This window comes from Heliconius melpomene, chromosome 21, assembly GCF_056956725.1.
Source record: "Heliconius melpomene rosina isolate 202511_hmr_F chromosome 21, ASM5695672v1, whole genome shotgun sequence".
In the NCBI taxonomy this organism is placed as follows: Eukaryota; Metazoa; Arthropoda; class Insecta; order Lepidoptera; family Nymphalidae; genus Heliconius; species Heliconius melpomene.
Window position 1 is genome coordinate 5,702,705 of NC_140409.1, and position 21,319 is coordinate 5,724,023.

General features: G+C 30.9%; 2 protein-coding genes and 1 long non-coding RNA gene across 3 annotated transcripts; 1 reads left to right on the forward strand and 2 right to left on the reverse strand.

Annotated features, from left to right (window-relative positions):
* Window positions 1-2,092: 2,092 nt before the first annotated feature.
* Window positions 2,093-5,519, reverse strand: LOC146527008 (uncharacterized). Its single transcript, XM_085205955.1, has 3 exons — window positions 5,034-5,519; window positions 4,813-4,946; window positions 2,093-4,260 (listed from the first exon to the last, which is right to left on the reverse strand). The coding sequence occupies exons 1-3, from the start codon at window positions 5,209-5,211 to the stop codon at window positions 4,165-4,167; spliced, it is 408 nt and encodes a 135-aa protein (XP_085062081.1). The 5' UTR covers window positions 5,212-5,519; the 3' UTR covers window positions 2,093-4,164.
* A 1,302-nt stretch (window positions 5,520-6,821) lies between these two features.
* On the forward strand, window positions 6,822-9,269 carry LOC146527009 (uncharacterized). Its single transcript, XM_085206146.1, has 4 exons — window positions 6,822-6,984; window positions 7,771-7,926; window positions 8,135-8,358; window positions 8,434-9,269. Exons 1-4 carry the CDS (start codon window positions 6,922-6,924, stop codon window positions 9,206-9,208), a joined length of 1,218 nt encoding a protein of 405 aa, XP_085062272.1. The 5' UTR covers window positions 6,822-6,921; the 3' UTR covers window positions 9,209-9,269.
* Window positions 9,270-15,796: 6,527 nt separating this feature from the next.
* On the reverse strand, window positions 15,797-16,675 carry LOC146527010 (uncharacterized). Its single transcript, XR_014879337.1, has 2 exons — window positions 16,438-16,675; window positions 15,797-15,920 (listed from the first exon to the last, which is right to left on the reverse strand). It is a non-coding gene; the product is annotated as an uncharacterized LOC146527010 (long non-coding RNA).
* Between the last annotated feature and the right edge of the window lie 4,644 nt (window positions 16,676-21,319).

Sequence of the window (21,319 nt, forward strand, 5' to 3'; positions counted from 1 at the left end):
GGGTTTTGACTTATGTGGTCATTATTATTATACACTAACATTCTATTAAATATCTAAATAAAATATAATTTATATTAAACAGCCTCATGCTGTATCCCGCACACAGCAGGGTAGACAGAAGGATTGTTTAATTTAATTAGATTAGAACTACTTAATTTGTTCTATTTTTAAGATTTAAAAACTGTTTAATTTGCATTCTGACTTGTTCATGTCATCAAATAGTAGATAATCCATCTTCTTTATCAGCAACGTCTCTAAATTTTTTTTTAGCTATTTATTCATATACCTACCTATTTCTTAACATGGGCGCTCATACTTTTATAACTTCACGGTATATCCCGAATATAGCAGGAAAACCAGATGGAACCTAGTGTTGAGAAACTCCGTTCCCCATTATCATCCAAATTCAGGAGGTATCGTGTTGAAGCGGAACTCAACTTCGCGTTTTGCCCCGAAACTTGACACCAGAACGAAAAAATGAAAATATTAAATATTTCTATTTCTCGAGTGGAAATGGAACCTACAACCTGTCGCGTTTACAATCAAACCCTTGTGCCGCTGCGCCACGACGGACTCGGCTTCGAAAATCTATTTAAAAATATTATTAGGATTCCTTCGCCGATATACAAATAACGATTTGACGTTGTTTTAACAACTACTTTATTACTTGGAAATAGTGGTGACGATATCATACTGTTAGCGGACTATGAAAGCGGGTTCAAATCCCCACGATATCAATTCCCACAAGGAAATAATAAAATTACAGCAGTCTCCGTCTGATCCGTGGGATTATATCCCAATCACGAAGATATTAATTACTAACAAAAAAGTGTGAAATAAAAAAACATATTATATAAAACTAAAAACCCGATTGCATAAAATAAAACTAAGAAAAGCATGCCCAAATTCTTTATTAGGATTAACAGTCGGGAAATATTGAATTAAATTTTCATAAGGAGCTCTTGAAGAGACTTCCTTTTACTTTCTAGAATGACGTGCATGCATCATGCATGCAGATGCACATAAGCATCAGAGGACATGTGAGTATGACCTGTTCTCACGTATCTAACAGTTACCGACTTTCCAAGAATGTTGCTTACTATTACAATCATTGTTCTGTAAAGCGTCCAATATTTATTTTGAATAAATAAATAAATCAGCTTCACGCTATATCCCGCACATATCATGGTAGACAGAGGGAACCTCGTGTTAATACACTCCGTTCTCCACTTTCTGCCGAATTCTGGAGGCATTGCGTTTTGAGTGGCAGAACTCAACGCCGCGCTTTGCATCGACACCAGAGCGAAGAAATGGAAATATAAACGTAAATAAATATTTCACTTCCTCGAGTGGGGATCGAACCCACAACCATCGCTTTACAGTCACACTCTTGTGCCGCTGCACCACGACGGCCTCAATAACCATTTTATCAAATAATTTTCATAAAAAAAGGATAATAAAAAATAACCATTACCTAAGTTTACAGCCGAAGTTCTGGAAGTAAGTACCGTAGATGAATATTAGATGGTGACAATTCAAACTTTATCTTTCTATTTGTTAGATATGATAATAGATGGCGCTGTGCAATGACTACCAATTACTAATATTTGTTTATGCTATAGAATACGTATTTACAGAACATTTTTCTGTGTTTTTTTATTATAGTATATTAAAATTCCACAAGGCTACTAAAGCAAATATTATGTCTCTAAATTAAAACTATATTGTATAGAAGTAATATTATGCATGTACTAGAAGTACAACTGCACAACTGCACTTATGCTGCCATCTGTGCATTTCTGTGTTAGGACGGATAACTGTATGAAATAGTTGTTCTTTGTAGTATTCTACATCGTATAATAGATGTCATACTCCTAACATAATTGCGAATGGCATGGAATTCAAATTTAAAAATATTTATTAAATTATTTTGGGGCTGTAACTGTCCGTCAAAATTGAACATCTAAATCAACTAAAGAAAATAATAAGACATTATTTTTTAAATGATTAATATAAATGCTATAAAAACTAAGTATCAAAGCTCTATATTTTCATGGGTGTTGTTTGGTTTCTTTGAAGAAAAAACAAATTATTGATTTATTTTGTATCATTATATTAAATGTACTAGTATCATAACATCTTCGTACAGAATATCTTGTTTTTAATATTACACATAAGTAGAAATTTTTACAACTGGAACCATTTTATAATAAATACTTATTGTATATCAATTTAAAAAAACATTACTTACATAAACAGTATAATAATAATAATAAAAAATAATTTATTTAATAATTAAAATTATACAATAGAAAGTTATTTGATTCTTAATACTAATGAGTATATTGTATTTAAATATTTGTGCGTTTCTGAAAAAGACAGACAGAGATTTTGGAGATGTTAAGATAAAATTGGTAAAAGTATTTCTTTGAACATATTTTTATTTTATTTTGTCCATGCACTCAACCTATTCACTTCTAAGCTCATAACATGGTACTAAGGAATTATTCATATTTGACTTAATTATATAATTAGGCAACAATAAAATATCGAATGTTTCATATTATCCTACTATTATAATATTTACGATTCTATTATCAAAGTTAAGACAAAGTTTGTGGGAATCGATGTTTGTTCCACTTTCCAACTGATTTCCGTTAAACTTTACAGTAATATAACTTATAAACATAGACACATAGAATATAATTTACACAAAGATTTTGTATAATTTGGCTATAATATAAAAATAAGTTTAAGCAGCAGCAAGTACATTATAAATTTATTTTTGAATGTATTTGTCACCAAAATATTGTCAACTTCAATACAATTTAATTTTAAGATGGTGTTCCGAAATATATGATGTTCATTATTTCTTAATTAGTATTAACATTGTCAATTGTTATTGTTATCTGCACTTTAAAATATATATTAATGAAAAAAAAATTGAAAACGTGGCTTTCGATTCTTAACGTGGAACAACATTAAAATATTTAAGAAAATAATAGTATAATTCGAAATATCATGCACATAGTCCAAAATAATAGGAAATATAATTGAAATTGGAAATTACATGCAATATTCCTATTAATTATACTTCCTATTATAAGTATTCAGTAAGTTAGTATAAGTATTCAGGATTCTAAAATATTATATATATACATATGTGATTTCAATTGTTATTCTAAAATTCAGGTGATTATTTGAAATATAAACATTTTTCAAGAAAGTAGAAAAAGGTAATGTTTACCATGGTTCGTACTAAGCATCTGAAGCACCATGTGAAATTTTCAAGTTATTACATCAGTTGACTGTGATCATCACAATAATATGGTAATTAAAATGTTGTTTGTTTACTTCTTTTATATAATAGCAGACAAACTTTAAAACCATAATGATTGCACATTACTATATTATAGCAGTAAGATTAGGTGGAAAACTAGTATATTGTAAGTACTCTTAAATGTTGCACAATTCTGTGCAATGACTAGTTTTATCTCATTCCAAAAATTCTTTCTTTGACTAACATTTGGTTGTACTCATCATTCATTCACCTCTGCTCATTATTTTTTATATCCCGCACATAGCAGGATAGGTAGAAAGAACCAAGTATTAAGAAATCCTGTTCCCCACATACCACTCAATTAAGTACCAAACTCAAGGCATTGTTTTATTAGGGTGGGTGGGGAACAAACCCATAACTATTGTGTTTTCAGAAGAGCTTTGTGCCCTACACCACAACAATTTCAAGTCCTCCTCATCCTTAACGGTCTGTATTCATTACTCTTATTGGATTCAGAAATATTATTCTTTTCCATGTCCCCACCAAAGATACATTTATATTTGCTACACTATAAGACATTCTGATGTGTAATAATCTGTTATCAGGCCTCAAATTATTGTTAAACAAATAAAATGTTAAGCTAAAAATACAAACATAAAAATGTTTTTATTTTTTCTTGATTGTACTAATTTTCTTATCCAAACCACAAGTTGAGCAAGCCTATTAGAAACTAGAAAGTAGTTTCATTAAATTTTAACAACATGCTTGTTGTTCTAGTTCATAAAAATAAAATTACATAATTCCGTTTGTCAGCTGTTAGGTCTGCATTCAATATGGCATTATAAGAAACTTAATAAAGAAGACTGTAGACTAAGATAATATTCTTAAAGAGTTGGTTTATTTTTTTCTTTTTCTTCTTTTAGTTTATCATAATCTCCTTTCACCTTTTTACATTGCATTTGGAGGTCTTCAAATTGACTCTGTAAAAGATGGTAAAAACAAATTTTATTGAAAGTAATAAATAATTAATTAGAATTCCTAAATAAAAAATATAAATGGGGTGGTGCTTTATATAAATCAGTAGAGGTAAAGTAAGTTACCATTATTTGTACTGGTACTAACTAAGACACTGTTTCTTACAAACAACCCAATTTTACAGATATAACATGCCGAGTGATGGAGCTCAACACTGAGCGTTGTTTACTTACCAGAGCGAGAAAAAAACAAATAAGTGATTCCCAAAGTGGAAATCCAACTCCAGCCATTGTATCTTAAGTCAAACACTTTGCTGCTGCTGTGCCACATAATTATGCACAATAATTGATCTATTGCTATATGAATGAATGAAAAAGCTTTTTTTTCCTAAATTTTCGATTTTCCTATATTCAAACAACTGCTGCACACTATAAGAGATCTCTTATCTGGGTGTGCCTATAGGCATAGGCCTCCTCCAATATCTTCCACTGCTGCCTGTCCTGAATCACCCGTCTCCACGGTGTCGCTATATTCTGCTTTAAAAAGATATAAATTACCTGGCATATGAGAGACTGTTGCTTCATAGCAAAACAACTTTCCATTATCTCTTTAAACCTCTCTTTATCTAGCTTGTGTTGTTTTTCATTTTCTGTTAAAAGTTTGTCTATTCTATTCTTATATTCAGTAACAACTGCAAATAAAAGATTAATTGTTAAATTTTATTTTATTATAATCTATATAAATTAAACATTGTCAGTATTTTATTATGAGTCCATACCATTAAGTTGGTATTTAATAGATGTCAATTCAGTCAAGCATCGATCGCTGGACCACTGACCGGGGCCATAATACGTCTGTTGTATATAATTCATATTATAATACAACAAACTAAAGATTGCCACAAGTACAACAAATCCAACAAAAAGCCTTTGTTTGGTTATTAGACGCAGAAACATTTTACAATACTAATATTAATAAATTTACATTAAAAAAATCGAAATCGTTTTAAAAATTATCAAGTATAATATATTTCAAGCACTTAACGTAAATATAGACAAATTTTAATACTATTATATTATTCACAGTTAAAAATACATTTGAGATCAAAAAAATATAGTAAGTTTATTTAATTTATCATATTATAATAGAAAATATTCCATTATATAAGTAATATAATATACTTTTTATTTCTATCAGTATCACTAAACTTTGTTTATGTTATATAAATATTACTACGGTCTACGCTACGCATGCGTCAATGCCAAATGTCAAGTTTTGTACCACAGACACAATTTTATTGATTAGTACCTAGTAAACAGATAAATAAATGGCGCGTTCGGAAAGCCATAAATCCATAAGAGAAATAAAAACAGGGCAGAATAGAAGATATACAAATTGTATTTGTTTAAAACCAATTAAATTCTTTTTGCGTTAAATATCCAGAGTGATCAGGGTAGGAATACATCACTCTGTGACATTATGACCGATTGACTGTATTAAACCTTTGAAGATATCAAAGAAACACAAGCACAAAGTCAGTGCTGCTATAGTCTCACTTTCGAGATAATTTCTAAAGATTATAATTATGTTTATTGTCCTTTGAAAAAATATTATATAAAAAACAAATGCCGACCTTCTAAACCAATTAAATCTTAATTCCTAACAAATTATTACGCTTGTTTTTTTTCTTTTTAATTTGTTGCACTTGGGTTTTTATGTCTTATTATATTTAGGTATTATTTTAAAAGAATCTTATTTATAATATAAATCATATAAAAAAATATCAACATTTTAAATTCTAAATTAGTGACATCTGTTGAATTATATAACAACTAAATCAAAGCAACTAAACTCGTAAACTTGATCTATGAAAGCAAAAATTATATATAAGTTTCGGTAGATGGCACATAATTATGATTTAACGTATTATGTTATAATGTAAAATCTAGTAGTAAGTAATAATAATCTATTAAAAATATTACCCAAAAACGATTAAAGAAACTACTTAAAGGAAATTATTAAAAAAAGACTTGACTCATTATTTCAGGTTTTATTGTAATTATATCAAAATATTTATTTCGGAACAAATTTATATGATACTCTTAGTTTATTATTTTCAATTTAATAAAAAATATTAAAATTGTACAAGACTGACTGATAGAAAATATTTATGTATCAGTTATTCATTAGTTTAGAAAATGTTTAATATTAAGTTTATAAATACGGTTATTTAAATATATGCATACATAACAAGTGTTCTAAATTTTTTACTATTAGCCTTAGCCTTGATATAATATTTAAACTTATGTATATAAAGGAATAGTGAGATAACTGTGTAAATTATAATTAATGTTACTTTTAATGTTATAAAAAATATTTTTAATGTAAATCTAAATCTAAACTTTGTTTATTCTGAATATCAAATAAATTTACTTTACGGTATATTTGATACTACTATTTCGTAATTATTTCTTATGTATTTTAAAATATTTATTATCTTTATTTATGATATATGTTATGTATCTATGGTTTATACCAAATTGTCATTTAAAAATAAGTACCAAGACAAAATAACTAGACTTTAATTAAGTAACACTTGATTTATTCATAAAATATATTCATTTAATATAAACACCTGATTAATTATAAAAAAAATTATAGATAAAATGGAATCACCTCTACATCAAAAAGACATTATACCAAATGATTTTACTTTTTCATCTTGTGAGGTAAACAAAATCACGAAAACTCCTATCTTTTTTAGCCTTTATATCATAATTTAGTTTAGATATTTAATTCACCAATATGTATGTTTAAATAGTTATATACACGTACACGCACGCACTTATAATTTGAGTAAATCTTAAGCAAAATATTGCTATGCTGTTAAATGAGCTTTTGATATGAGAAATGGATATCGTCATTCGAGTTCGAGTAAAAGGAACAGAAAGCGAAGCCACCTCGTTTAATCTAAAATTACATTTATTTAAACTTAAGAATATCTAAATTAAAAATAACGTAACATTTAACATAATGGAAGACTTTTTTAAATGTATTTACGCTTATTATTACAATTGAAGAAGCTTCTTTATAAAATCTTGAAGTACTTATTAAATATAGGTAATATTTCAAATTGGGGAAAATTACGATTATTGAAAATTTTTAAATATATTATCTAAATTAAAAGTAATTTTGAATAGTATTAACCTTAAAATAAAGTATTATAATTAGCAATGCCGACAAAACAAGGCTGGTATTTTAAGTATGAGATAGGTACACTGTTACGACATCTTACATTAAATCATTTTCTAAGAACTATTTTATAATATATTCATAATTTAGAAAGTACACGGCATAACAAAATATTATTGTTATGTACTACAGTACCCTAATACGTACTGTAGTAATAATAATTTTGATTGAAGTTTTTAATTGAAGTAATTTTCCCTAATATTGTGCTAGTTGTAGAGTTATTAACCATTTTAGCTGTAGTCGATTAATACCGAACATTCCAGAACAGAGATCAAGATATAGCAGATTTTATATGTCATATATGTAAGAAGACATTTTACAATTTAAAAGCTTTACAAAATCACAAATCCACACAGCACGATTCGAACGGCACTGGCTCTGATGACGATCCCGCGGACACTTCTAATACTTGTGACCAGGTACCAAAAGAAATATCACAAATAGAAATATGTATATACAGACAATATACCTTCTATTATATATAATAGATATAGTACGACAGGAATATAAGCCTCTATCATTCGTTTATTTTTTATTCTTTTTTATTTTTCCTTATAAATAATACATATTATTAATATTTAATGATTAAATTATTTAAAAATACTAATATATTTGTTATTTATTCAGATTTTCGATGATCTTTGCGATTTTAAATTTATACCGTTGAAAACGCAATTAGAAGATCCAATAATTGAACAAGATGGTATAATTAGGAGAACCTTCAGTGCCGATACCAGTTATCTAATCGTAAAATACGAGAACAGTGAAAGTGTTCGAGAAAAGCGTTCCCGATTGGATAACATGATAAAAAAAATTCAATCGAAACCAGATAAAAAGCCTGTTGATTTAAGGTAAAAATAATATAATGGGTAATAATTCAACATCCGTAATGCTACAAACGATAAAATTATTGTATTTAATTTTAGGGGACCGTTCACATGCACTAGCGTGCAATGTAGACAAATATTTTTTAATTGCTGTGAATATTCCTTACACTATCGCGAAGAGCACACGAAGAGACGCAAAGCGGCGTTGCGATGCCAAGTATGCGAGAAACCTCTGGACAGAACCTTGTACTCTACCATACGGAGTCAGTTAGAGTGTAACAATTTCACATGCCGGACCTGTGGATACACATTCTTAGATAGTTTCCAATTCGACGAGCACAATCGTATAGTGCACGCGAAGTTGAAGCCCCATCAGTGTAATATATGCGCGAAACGATTCACCCAACTCGGTGGCTTACAGCAGCATATGAGGATGCATTCCGGCATCCGTCCGTTCGTGTGTCACTTTTGTAACAAGGCGTTCACCCAGAAGGCCGGCTTGGACCAGCACCTGCGGACCCATACCAAAGTTAAACCTTTTAAATGTATTATTTGCTATAAGAGTTTTTCGCAATCCGTTCATCTGAGGCAGCATATGCGCACGCACACCAATATCCAGCCGTTTGGTTGTCCGATCTGTAAGAGGAGATTTAAACAGAGCAGCCATTTAAATTTCCATATGCGCTCTCATATTGGAGCCGCGAATGCGTTTTTGATGGACCAATATTCTCAAGGGTTGCAACAGGAAAGTGACATGCCTTTGGATTTCCTCACGTTATCGAACGTGCAGCCGGTGCACGATGGTGAAACTATTTATTACGCCGCCCAGTTGACCTCCACGCCTTCTGAAGCCTCAAACATGTTTCCGTCGTAAAAACTAAATACTAATTATAAGTACTTGTTTTTTTTTAATTAAAGACAAAATACAGAGAATACTAATTTTGTTTCATTTTCTTTATACTAACTTCTTTTAATATTTTATTCACGTTGCATAACGATTGCAAGGACGTCGTTATACATATCTACTATCTAAAATAAAAACTGCAACATAATTTGAGGCTAATACCAGGAACGCATAACAATCAAAGGATCATCGATGCAGTATAAATGCAGTTCACAATATGTGTGAAAGGGTAGGAAATTGGGGAGGAGCTGTTAGTGCTTTCCCGCTTACAATTCCTGAAGTCTACGCAGGCGCGTAGCGTAGTAGTAGTGGATCAATGCCTAGGTTTCCCGCTTAATTTCCTAGCACTATAAACTGAAATTAACTTTTAACAAATATCTATCATAATTATTTATTTTAAAAACATTAAAATATACGTATATTATACTTTACTTCTTTCAACCTTGTTCCTCCGTAATTTAATTCTTACTATTTTATTCTATGCAATAAGTATATAAGATTGTTAATAAATTAATATAATATACCTACGACAATTTAACAGACTTACGAATGTAGCAAGTATCTACGAAGTCTAGGTTCAAAAACATTATAGATTTAGGAATTATATTACAAAATATAGTTCAAAATGTATTTAGTTGACATAGTTGATACGTTTTCAAAAGTTAATAAGTATAGATAGGTAGGTACTACAACTAATTTCAAGTAATTTCAAAACTTATCATGATTATTGCATCAATGACATTTTTAATAGAAACACGAGCCTAATAGTTCTGTAGTACGATATCGAGGCGCGCTTCGCAGTGGTCAGTCAGACAGAGAATGCGACGTTGCCGTATATCCAGTGCAACAGTATATATGCTGTGCATTCTCATTACTAGGAGAACATCATCAGATAGGAGTAGTATCAGGTAAGTGCATATTCCCTCCTGTACTGCCACAATTGTTTTCAAACTGCATGTCCTACTCGCACGCGCGCTGCACTCGCGATTGCGCGGTGTAGAGCTTTACTCATCGCGGTCTATCCTATGCAGTTCATTTCTCTCTATTTCAGTCTGCCTGAAATATTCGGATATGTCACACGTATGTAAATAAGTGTTAATAATAACGCAGTTTTAGTAACTAGCTCTAGGCTGCAATTCGTATAGTTATAATGTTTTGAAATAAAAACTTATTAAACTTCATTATACCCGCCGCCAGTTTGTATTCCGTATATTTCTCTCCAATAAATCAATTCAATATAATAAAGATTCAATAAAAAATAGAATCAATCTCGGCGTTTACTTTAAAAATGAGTTGTGCAAAGAAGTTTTTAATACAGTCATTTAGATATAAGAGACATTCCTTACTGAGCATAATCTATGTATGTATATGCTAGTTTTTTTACTTTCTAGACATGTACTATTTTGCAATTAAAATGAGAAATAGAAATAAAGAATGGATTTCATACAAAATGTTCTGCTTTTGTGTTTCATAAAATTATATTTAGATTATAGTTCACCCACAAATACAAAATATATTGCTTACAGATTTGAACAAAGAGTAATGTGTAGTCAAAATATGAAAGGAGCGTGTGGGCGCGACGCGGTTACATTCTGGTCGTTTGTATATTATCTTAGAGCCGCGCAGGGCGGTACATGGAAAACAAAGGGTACGCGCTGATGGCTGTATCCTGAACTATAGACGGCCCTTTTGTCTTATTTTGACCTTTCTGACGTTTCTATTATGTAAAAGAAAATAAATTAATTCTTTTAGACGAACAATAAACGCTTACATAGATAGTCTGAACAAAAATGTACGTGCTGCCTAATGTTAATATCACAATTAAACAATTTGCATTAAAAATAATAAATATATAGATGTTTCAAATTTCAAAATTATTAATGTTAAATTTAGTTATTTCCACTTCAATTTATCACTTAAATCATCAGCTCAGTGGTCTGGGATGTTTCTGCGCAGTTCGCACCCGTATCGTGCTTGTAGTTATCTTACCAGACATGTTGTAAAACATCGTTTTTTTGTACCATCATATATACCCACTGGTAAGTTTTTTAACCTCGACTAACGCACATGTGGCCGAATGCGCCAGGCGTGATTTACTTTTGTTTACATCCGCCGTCCGAGGGTTAATTTACCTATGAGATGCAAGGGTTGGATCCTAAAATGGCACACAAAAAATGAATGGCGTTTAAAATATCCTAAAAATATTAATATTATCTTGTAGGTAGGCAAACAAAAACGCACAATAATAGAATATAGAGTAAGAAAGAAAAAAATATTGGCAATGGCAAAATTATTTTATTACATGAATAATACCTAGTTGAAAGATGAAATATTTGACTTTTTTACAATGCCAATTCTGATTTCATTTCATATTGTACAGAATGACGCATTTATAATACACGTACATTTACAATGACGACGTGTTTGTGAAACTAAAATCACAGAAAAACAGAATATACTTATATACGCACCATATAATTTAAAAACAAAAATTACCACCAAAAATATTAGGCTATTATTAAAAAAATATTATTTAAATGTACAATAGTAAATAAGACGAATACGGCACTCGAGCTAAGCTTACGTGGTTTTTTGTAGTGTCTAGTTGTTATTAAAATATAAATGTAATTAATATATATCTATTATCAAAATAGATAAAAAAAAAATTAAAACTGTCTCCGATATAAATTGCCAACTACAATATATTCAAAAATCTTTTATGAATTATTAAAAGACTGAGAGCAGAGTGTTGAGACACTTCCCTTCCCTTCCCATTAAGACATTCCGTTCCCTATTTTCCATCGAGTTCTCGAGACATTACGTGAGGTAGAGTGGCGGAATTCAAAGCAGCGCTTTGTACTAGAGCGAAGAAACTAAAATATTAAATATTTCATTACCTCGACTGCGATCGAACTCACAACCATCGCGTTTAGCTGCTCTCTAGTACCCCTACGTCACAACAGCGTCAATCAGTGTTTCGTATTTATATATTTTCAAAAATCATAGTAACAATGTACAGTTTCCTATTTTTTTTTATCAGAAAAATAAGCAACGTCTTGCATCTAGACATTTTATGTAAACAAAATTTTACAAAGCAGTCAGGAACATAAAAGATATAACACTATCATTTTTTAAATTCTCGACATTTTGTAAATACTTCATTCATAAGATTTTTCATATTGCATAAGCTGTACAAGTGTTTACTCTTTTAATTTAATTTTTTACATTTTATTTTAATTCTCATACTGCTTCTACAACTGAGTAGGTATTTATAATATACTAGCGGCCCGCTCGCGGTTTCACCCGCGTGAACTATGTTATTATTAATTTCTGTCTCCATGACTACGTCCTAGTGACGTCTATGCAAAATTTAAGACTCCTAGCATTTGTTGTAACGAAGTTTCATACAAACTTTCGACCCCAAAAACAACCCCTTAGAAGTCGAATATTGCAAATTCCCGTCTTAGCGAGCACCTACGTCCTATAAGTAACTCCTATGCAAAATTTGAGATTCTTAGCACATGTAGTTTCTGAGATTTCGTGATGAGTGAGTGACCTTTCGATTTTATATATATAGATATCAACTTTTTATGTACTGTACCTGTATTTATAGGAAACACAAAGTAAAATATTTTATATAAATAAAGCCTAACTTCTAGGCTTCTATTTAAGCCTATTGTGCCGAAAAGTCGATTAAAATATTAAAATCAAATCAATTAAATCAGCTTCACACTGTATCGCGCACACAACAGGGTAAACAGTGGGAATCTAGTGTTAAGACACTCCGTTCTCCACTTTCTGCCGAATTCTGGAGACATTGCGTGTTGAGTGGCAGAACTGGACGTCGCGCTTTGCCTCGACTCGACCCGATTTCGAAGAAATGGAGATATAAACGTAAATAAATATATCACTTCCTCGAGTGGGGATCGAACCCAGAACCGTCGCGTTATAATCACACCCTTGTGCCGCTGCGCCACGACGACCTAAATTAAAATATTGATAGTATTAAAAATACGTTACACACTTATAGACAACAGCAAGGCAACGCGATAAACAATTTGCAAGTGGCCCGCTGTTTCTCGACGATAGTTATACGTGTGAGAGAGTATAGGAACTTCATATTTTGAAGTTTTTTAAAACAGTAAATACTTTTGTAGGGAAGCCAGTTTGGTACCTCCGTTCCCCACCCTTCGCCGAATCATTGAGGCTAATAGGCTAATTTGCTTTGGTACCGAAGACCGAAGAAATAAAAATATTAATAAGTGATAATTCATTTTCCCAAGTAGGGAACCGAATCCACAATCGTCGCGTTACATGCCACCACGGCCGCTACCAATTTTTTAGTTTTTTTTAAATTTATATGTAGAGATATTAATATGAAGAGATATTTATATCTCACTCTCTACATTACACTCTCTGATTTTACAGTGGTATCCTGAAGTTGTTTGTCTAACGTTTAATCAGTAAAAGTAGTAGCTGCCAAATAGCACGGTGTAAAGTAATGCATCATTTCAGTTTTTCTTTCATAACGAGAGAGTATAAGCGCGTTTGATGTACAGCGACTAATGAATTTTAAACTTTATTTTTAGATCGATTTTGCGTTTATTTCTTTGATCTTAAGTAAGTAAGCAATGCTAATTGCTTCAGAGAACCTTTTATTGAGCTTCACGCTATAACCCGCATGTATCAGGTTACAGCGGGAAGAAGCCTAGTTGTTAGGACACTCCGCTCTCCACTTTCCATCGGATTCTGGAGGCATTGTGTTAATTATGATAAAATTGTAACTACTTAATATAGACAGCTTAAATACTGCAGGATTATGGCAAGTCACTCCAGATTCTTTCCATTTACTTACTCATTGGCATGGGCGTAGGAATAAACACCAGAATACATTTAGTATTGTGGGGTGTGCTCAGCATACCCGAACCCCTATTCCTACAGCAGAATACATTTATGCTGAAATATAAAAAAAAGGAACGAACTTTACACGAACCGATTTGTTCAAAGCTAAACTCGAGGCTCTCCTAGTAATCTATAGAGTCTATACACTCCCATGCTAGTTGGGCATTGCTTTGTTTACAAATTTTCTCTGCTCATTGTATAAATAAAGACTATATGAACATAAATCCAATATGGGATTTAATAAGTAAGGTTCATACATCGTGTAAGCGAGTGTAGACAATACACTAAAGATATGATCTATATACCCTCTTTCAGGTCTAAAGCCTTCTTGGGCCTCTCACAAAAGCCTTTCGAATCTTTCTTGCATTTTTCTCGCATAAACTTCATTACTCTATTACCGTGCTTAAGAATTTGATTCGGGATATCATATGATATAGATATAAACAATTTACAGAACTCTTTAATCTTTATCTATGAAATACAACACTACATCGTCTTAATTTTAATATTATTGTCCGACACTAACAGGGCCGGATTTAGAGATGTGCACGCACTGTGGCAAACAATCCTTTATAATCCTGAATAACAGAAATTTTTATATATGACTGCGCGGCCTAAAGGAGGGTGCCATATTAAGCGTACCTAGTTTTTACTTTCACTAAAAAACGAGAAATTAGTCAAAATTTACTAAACCGATTACCGGACGCCATACAGTCTTTCGTATTCAGCGCACATCAAGAAGTTTAACCAAACTATTCACATACCCATAGATTAGTTGGTTGGTTGGTGGCATAGGTATCGTAGAACATCGATAATACAGTGTTACTAATATATAAATGTTTATTTTTTAACGATATAATTAATTCTTTATTCTGAAACTTGAATGAAAATCCTGGCTTTTGCATTATAAAATTTAAAGAACAGATTTGTCAATTAGTTTACGTGAATAAATGACGAAAAGATTAGAGTAAAGCAATTTATTTTGGATGCCCGGGCAGCATCTCAGCCTGTCCCCCCTTTAATTTAAATCTGGCCCTGGCCATAAATAAAAAAACGTTTTAAAGTCTTGGGTGTCCTGCAATGCCTTTTAAGTCGCCGGCCGATCATGTTGTTTACATTTGCCGTCTCGTAATGGATGCTCTATGCGAATGTATTCGTAGCAATGGCAAGATTTGTACAAATTTGATATAATTATATGTAAGTGTAGTTAATTTTTTCAATTATGAATTTGAGTATTGAAGTGTCAAATGGCATCACATTTTTGTGTTGTTTTCTTTATTATTGAAAATATATGGGTCATAATCAGAAAAGTGGACATTTTCGAATTCGTAACGTAACTGATAAGTAACAACACTGATAATGTTTGTTACGAAACTGATGTCATAAGGCATTATACACAACAAAATAAGGATATTATATGAATAAAATATTGTTTTTTTTATTTAATGAGACACAGATTAAAATTTTAAAGATTCAATCGTTGAATTAACAGATTATAAATGTAAGAAGAAAACATAACAAACTGACAATATGAACAATATAATAATGCTAGTTAGTAACGTAATAAACTTATATTTCTAGTTAGACATCACAAATATAATGATAAAATTAAATCCACTTTAAAATATATCAAAATTTGAGTCGTTATCACTGGAATTAAGTTTAATTCTTTGTAAGTGTTTATTCCGCATATCTTCATATTTAATAGGATTGGTCTTTTTAAGACGTTCTCTATATCTTTTATGTATTTCAGCACTTGACATAGGAGCCATGACGCTTACTGAAAATACAAAAATATTTATCAAAAAATAATAATCACAAAATCACAACTAATTTCAGGCAGAATAAAAAATATTTTTAACTAAATCGGTTCAGCTGTTTCTGAGATTAGCGTGCACAAACACAGACAAACAAGCAAACAAGCAAAAAACTTAAAAATCATTATTTTTGGTTACTTTACTTTATAAAAAGTCACTAATAGTTTTTTTCATATGCCAGCAATTTTTTTTTCTTATATACATATCTTCCATATACAAGCACCGGTTCGATACAATTTTATTATAAACATATATAAGAAAACATTGGTACCGTAATTGTGAACTAGGCTTCATATTTTCTCAATTTCGTTACGTAACGAAATATAACGAAATTGAGAATGAAATCTGAGAAATTCTAACCCTTTTAAATATTTGCTCATAAGCCACGTGTTGCATCTGCAAGCACTGAAGTTCTTTTTTGAGATTTTGTAAAAAGAAGCAAATAACATAAACAAGAAAACGAAATTATAGAATACTTACCAAAATAAAAGCCGTTTATAACCCTGAGATGTAATTTCACGCATTCCTTCTAAAACATTTGAACCCCTCAACTGCTGCGAGTACACTACTGGTTGTAGCTACGACAGCATTGACTTTTAGAATTATGGTGCCACAACAAAAAACAATATTAAACACCATCCAAAATAATTGCGTTCATAATTTAATTGTACGTTACTAGCCCTGAGTAACAAAAAGACAATATTTTGGGACAAATTTACTTAACTAATATATATTGTTTATTAAATAATGTATCAATAAAAGTAGTTCTATTTAATATTATGCATAAAGTAAAGTAATATAAACATATCGGAAATCAAATAAAACCATAAACATTCGTAACAAATCAATTCTTAAAAAGTAAAGTGGTGAATGGGACACGAAAAATTGTATGGAAGCATTTTGAAAGGTTTTTTGCAACTAACAACAAATACTATTATTTGCCATAATACATTTAAAATATTACAAAATTTCTTTAAGTTAATAAATAAATTTATCGTAAATGGCAAAATATTTAAATTATCTTTAAAATTGTATTTTTAAAACGCATTCAAAGTAGCGGGACAAGAAAAGACACAAAAAGGACACTTTTTCTGATTATGACCCATATATTTTTAAAGTGAATTTAAATTAAGAGGTCCCCTATCTGTGCAAAGGAATGAAACGTACACAACAACGGGAAAAAAGGATAACTAAAATGTTTTTCCCACAATTTAAAAACAACTTTTAAAATCTTAGCTTAGCGTTAACAGGACACGGGGGCTGTGGAGGGTACTGAGCAAGGTCCAAAACCAAAGAAACGTCAGCACTTGTACAGATTAGAAACAGAATAAAAAATTAATAACAAGAAAAAATATGTTATAATATAAAAAAAACCGATCAAGTGTGAGTCTGACTCGTCCTTAGAGGGTTCCGCAACAATTTACGGGATAATAGTTGACAAACTTCAGTTTTGCTCGTTTTGTATAAAATTAACTACAATTATAAGTTTGTCTTTATCCGTCATTAAAATATAAAAATTTCGATATTACGGATTTTTTACTGTAACTGTATTGTTTTCATATTCATAAGTTTTCATTTCTTGCCAAAATTTTATAATTGTGGGTCTACGGGAAATATATATAAACACCGTAGGTATAGGTTTTAATTACGCGGAGAATTTCATTTCTTTTGATTGTGTTGACTTAGAAGCGTGGTTATTGTCTGTAAGGAACCATAGATAGTTCTCTAGATAAATGGTCTTGACAGACGGATAGATGAACAACATTGTAAGCCTATAAAAGTTAAAATAAGTAAACATGATGTGCTCGTGAGGGTTTATAGCAACATGCAACTTTATGAAAACTTTGGTACTCGAGACAAACCTTCGTCGTTTTTTGTAGTGCCTTTATCAATATAGATATATATTTGTACAACATATATTTCATAGTAATAAATAAAAAAAAAATAAAAAAAACTAGATAGTATAATAAGCTTATATGTAAAAGTGATTTAGCTAATAATATAAAGACCAAAGCACAAAATATAACTGGATGTACCTTTATACCTACTTATAGTAGGTAATAAAAATAAGGAATGTAAAAACACCGACATCAAATAGGAAGTAAAAAGTAATTAAAATAAATAGATCTATTGAAGAAAAGAAAACGTTACGTAAGAGGACCAGTTCCTGTGGATTGGGTTAAAAATCTTTCACAAATAAAGTTTTCTGTGAACTTTTTAAGTCTTATTATTAATTATTAAGTAATATTTAATCTTCGTTTGTCTATTATTCTACTCTCTTTCTTCATAGCTTATAATTTAATAAAAGAATAATATTTGTTATTGAAAAAATATTCCGACAATTACAACACGAGATTCGTTTCAATGCTTTATGTTTTATCATCGTGTTGAATTATTATTTGGCTTAGATCTAATTTGCTAGATTTATAGTACGATTTTTTTTACGAATTTAATAATATTTTGAAGTTAGAAACTTTTAAATAATTCTCCAGTGTTGAAATATTTAGATGTTTATATGTAATAGTAATATATTTCATGCTTTCATTTATATATAAGAAGAGTACATAATCTATACTGTACTTATATTAATGCGTGAAGCAAAAATGTACCCTATTTAACGATTTTTTTTTACGGACCTAGGAGTATGAAATTGATAGTAATAATAAATGAATTATATGAATTAACACAGAATATACTTTTATTAAATTAGTCAATCAATTTTACATTTTTAAATATAAATTATTATAAAAAAGATACATATAAAAATATAATAATAATAATTATTATTAATTTAATTATATTATTATTATTATATTAGTATGAATCTTTAAAGAGATTAACCTTTAACTATGGACGTGAATTTTTTATAACACACATATGGACGTCGGGTCTGTCAGACCAGTGTATTTATTGGTCATATTCCGTCTGTTTTTTAAAGGAAGAAGACAATTTTATGTTTTAGTTTACATGAATAGCTTTAAATCAAACAAAATCAATATAAATAAAATCGCTTTTTATAAAACTTTACGCATCACAACGATTTAAGTAACTTAAGGTCACAATTTCAGTCTTTGGCCACATGGGATGACTCTTAAGAAAATAATACTATAAAAAAAAGACAGATAATAAAATAAACATTTTTTTAACAAAATATAAAGTCTAACAATTAAAAAAAATAAAGAAATTACATCTTATGTTATAAAATAAAAATGTTGACAACACCTCAAGATAAGGTATTATTGAACATCGATACACAATGGCTTACAACATTGTAGGCAAACAGGACGATTGCAGTCAACATAAGTATGTGTTGTCTTTCTATATATCTTTTGGGGGCAAAGTGTACATGTTTTTCAAGGACCCAAAACATTTTTTTTAGCTTCATGTTCAATAAATGATAGATCAGATCGCGAAACGCGAGTCAAAGTCATTCTCAATTCTTAGAGTAGTTTAGTATACGAAACGCGTACTATTATATAACACGTGCTATTTTTTTATAAAATGTCGTCGTCCAATCCTTTTGTTTGATGTTGATTATAAAGTACCGATATTTTTGTCCTTGACATGCTTGGTCGATCATTTCTTTTTCATTTTATCATAAAAACTAAAAAAATTGAATCTTTTCTAGGTAAATAATATGTATATTACTAAAATATATAACAAAAAATGCAAAATAATATATGATATATAACAATAAAAACATTTGAATACAAATAATACAATTAAAATATTAAAGTATATTTTGTAATATTATAAAAATATATGGTGTTTTGAAATCATTCATGTATGGGAAACATGGACGTCGGGTCTGACAGACCCAGGGCCCATTTAGAAAGTTAAATACTCACGTGTTTTGAACCCAGAGACGCAACCACTGCTATCTACATTCATTTTGTCATTAATACGAAAGGTACTGAGCGACTCAGTGGCGGAGGTCACCGAGAAGTGGCCGATTTGTAGAACTCGTAGAACTAGATGGGTCTGTGAGACCCGACGTCCATACTTAAAGGTTAAAGATTCACGGGTTTCAATCAATCAGCCGGGATCCATCTCTGGGTAACCACAGGTAATTGCCCAGAGATGGTCTCCGGTTAATGCGTAGGAACTATGGAAAATATGGAAATCTAAACCACGATGGCCTCAAAATTAAATAATTTTAAAATATAATTAATTTCATAATATATTAATACATTGTTACACCGACGTTTCCTACAGAATCTGTATATTACCATAAATTAAATTATAGAAATAAATCCAAGCGCACAAAGCTTCCTGAAATCTGTTTAATATTAAACAATGGTTCTCAAAGCGTCGGGCGTGAGGCGTCGCGAATCGCACGGCTCGGGGCTGGTGCGTCGTCGACGGACGCGGTGCACATGGCCACGTCGTCATAAAACGTAATTTACGGTCGTTACTTGGAGCTGCGCGTGCGCCTTTTGTGCTCGCTGTTTTGGAGATCAAATGGTGGTGGTGTTTGAACATGGGAATATTCTCTTTAAGGTAGCATTCTGTGTGTTTCCAGTTTCACGTTGCGTTCCGATTATAACAGTATAGGTAGGCTGAGGGAATCTAGTGTTATAACATTCTGTTCTCCACCTATCTCCTAGTTTTCGAGGCATTGCATGTTGAGTGAGGGAACTATATGCCGCGGTCTTGCGTTAGTACCAGAGCGAAGAAATGAACATATTAATGAGTAATAATTCATTCCTTCGATCGAACCCACTAACGCGTGACTGTATAGTGATTATAAATGAAACAACAAATTAATTAGATATATAAGGAATCAAATGAAACCGCCTTTCTGTATTTAAGATTCACTATTGGAATTTGTACTTTTATGCACGTAGACAATGCAGATAGGTATACCAACTTCACTACATAATTTAATGATTGATCTTACCACATACCTAAAGTATTTTATACCTGACTGCGGCGATGTGCGGCGCAAAGGAGGGTAATGTATTTATGAATCTATGAGTATTGTATATATATAATGTATTTATGTGCGTGTATATGTTGCTTTTTGGCGATGTAGAGACAAAATGTGTTGACAGATTTTAATATTTTCGACAATCGATCAACTTTTTCTAAATAGATTTAAAGTAAAAGGTTGTCATTTATGTCGTCAACGAATTCCGGCCTACAAATACGAATTCGACAATCAATTTACATGGAACAACTATAAACGTCTAATTACATACCAATTTTAAAGCGAAACCGTAAAAACCTCAAAGCAAACAGATCTGGCTCGTAAATGGTGATGAATGGAGGGTTCAAGATCAGACAGTGGTTTGCACTCTGCGCGCGCGCCGCACCAGCACGCCATCTTGTAGGCGGAGCCTCACGTCGCGGAACACGTCAC

What these genes read in the sequence shown, in the direction of transcription:
- LOC146527008 (XM_085205955.1), bottom strand. Translation starts at nt 5,211, where the DNA reads ATGTTTCTGCGTCTAATAACCAAACAAAGGCTTTTTGTTGGATTTGTT. An exon ending in TATTAAATACCAACTTAATG is followed by an intron (nt 4,947 to 5,033) that starts GTATGGACTCAT and finishes TTTTATTTGCAG; the next exon opens with TTGTTACTGAATATAAGAAT. An exon ending in AACAGTCTCTCATATGCCAG is followed by an intron (nt 4,261 to 4,812) that starts GTAATTTATATC and finishes CATCTTTTACAG; the next exon opens with AGTCAATTTGAAGACCTCCA.
- LOC146527009 (XM_085206146.1), top strand. Translation starts at nt 6,922, where the DNA reads ATGGAATCACCTCTACATCAAAAAGACATTATACCAAATGATTTTACT. An exon ending in CTTCTAATACTTGTGACCAG is followed by an intron (nt 7,927 to 8,134) that starts GTACCAAAAGAA and finishes TTATTTATTCAG; the next exon opens with ATTTTCGATGATCTTTGCGA. An exon ending in AAAAAGCCTGTTGATTTAAG is followed by an intron (nt 8,359 to 8,433) that starts GTAAAAATAATA and finishes ATTTAATTTTAG; the next exon opens with GGGACCGTTCACATGCACTA.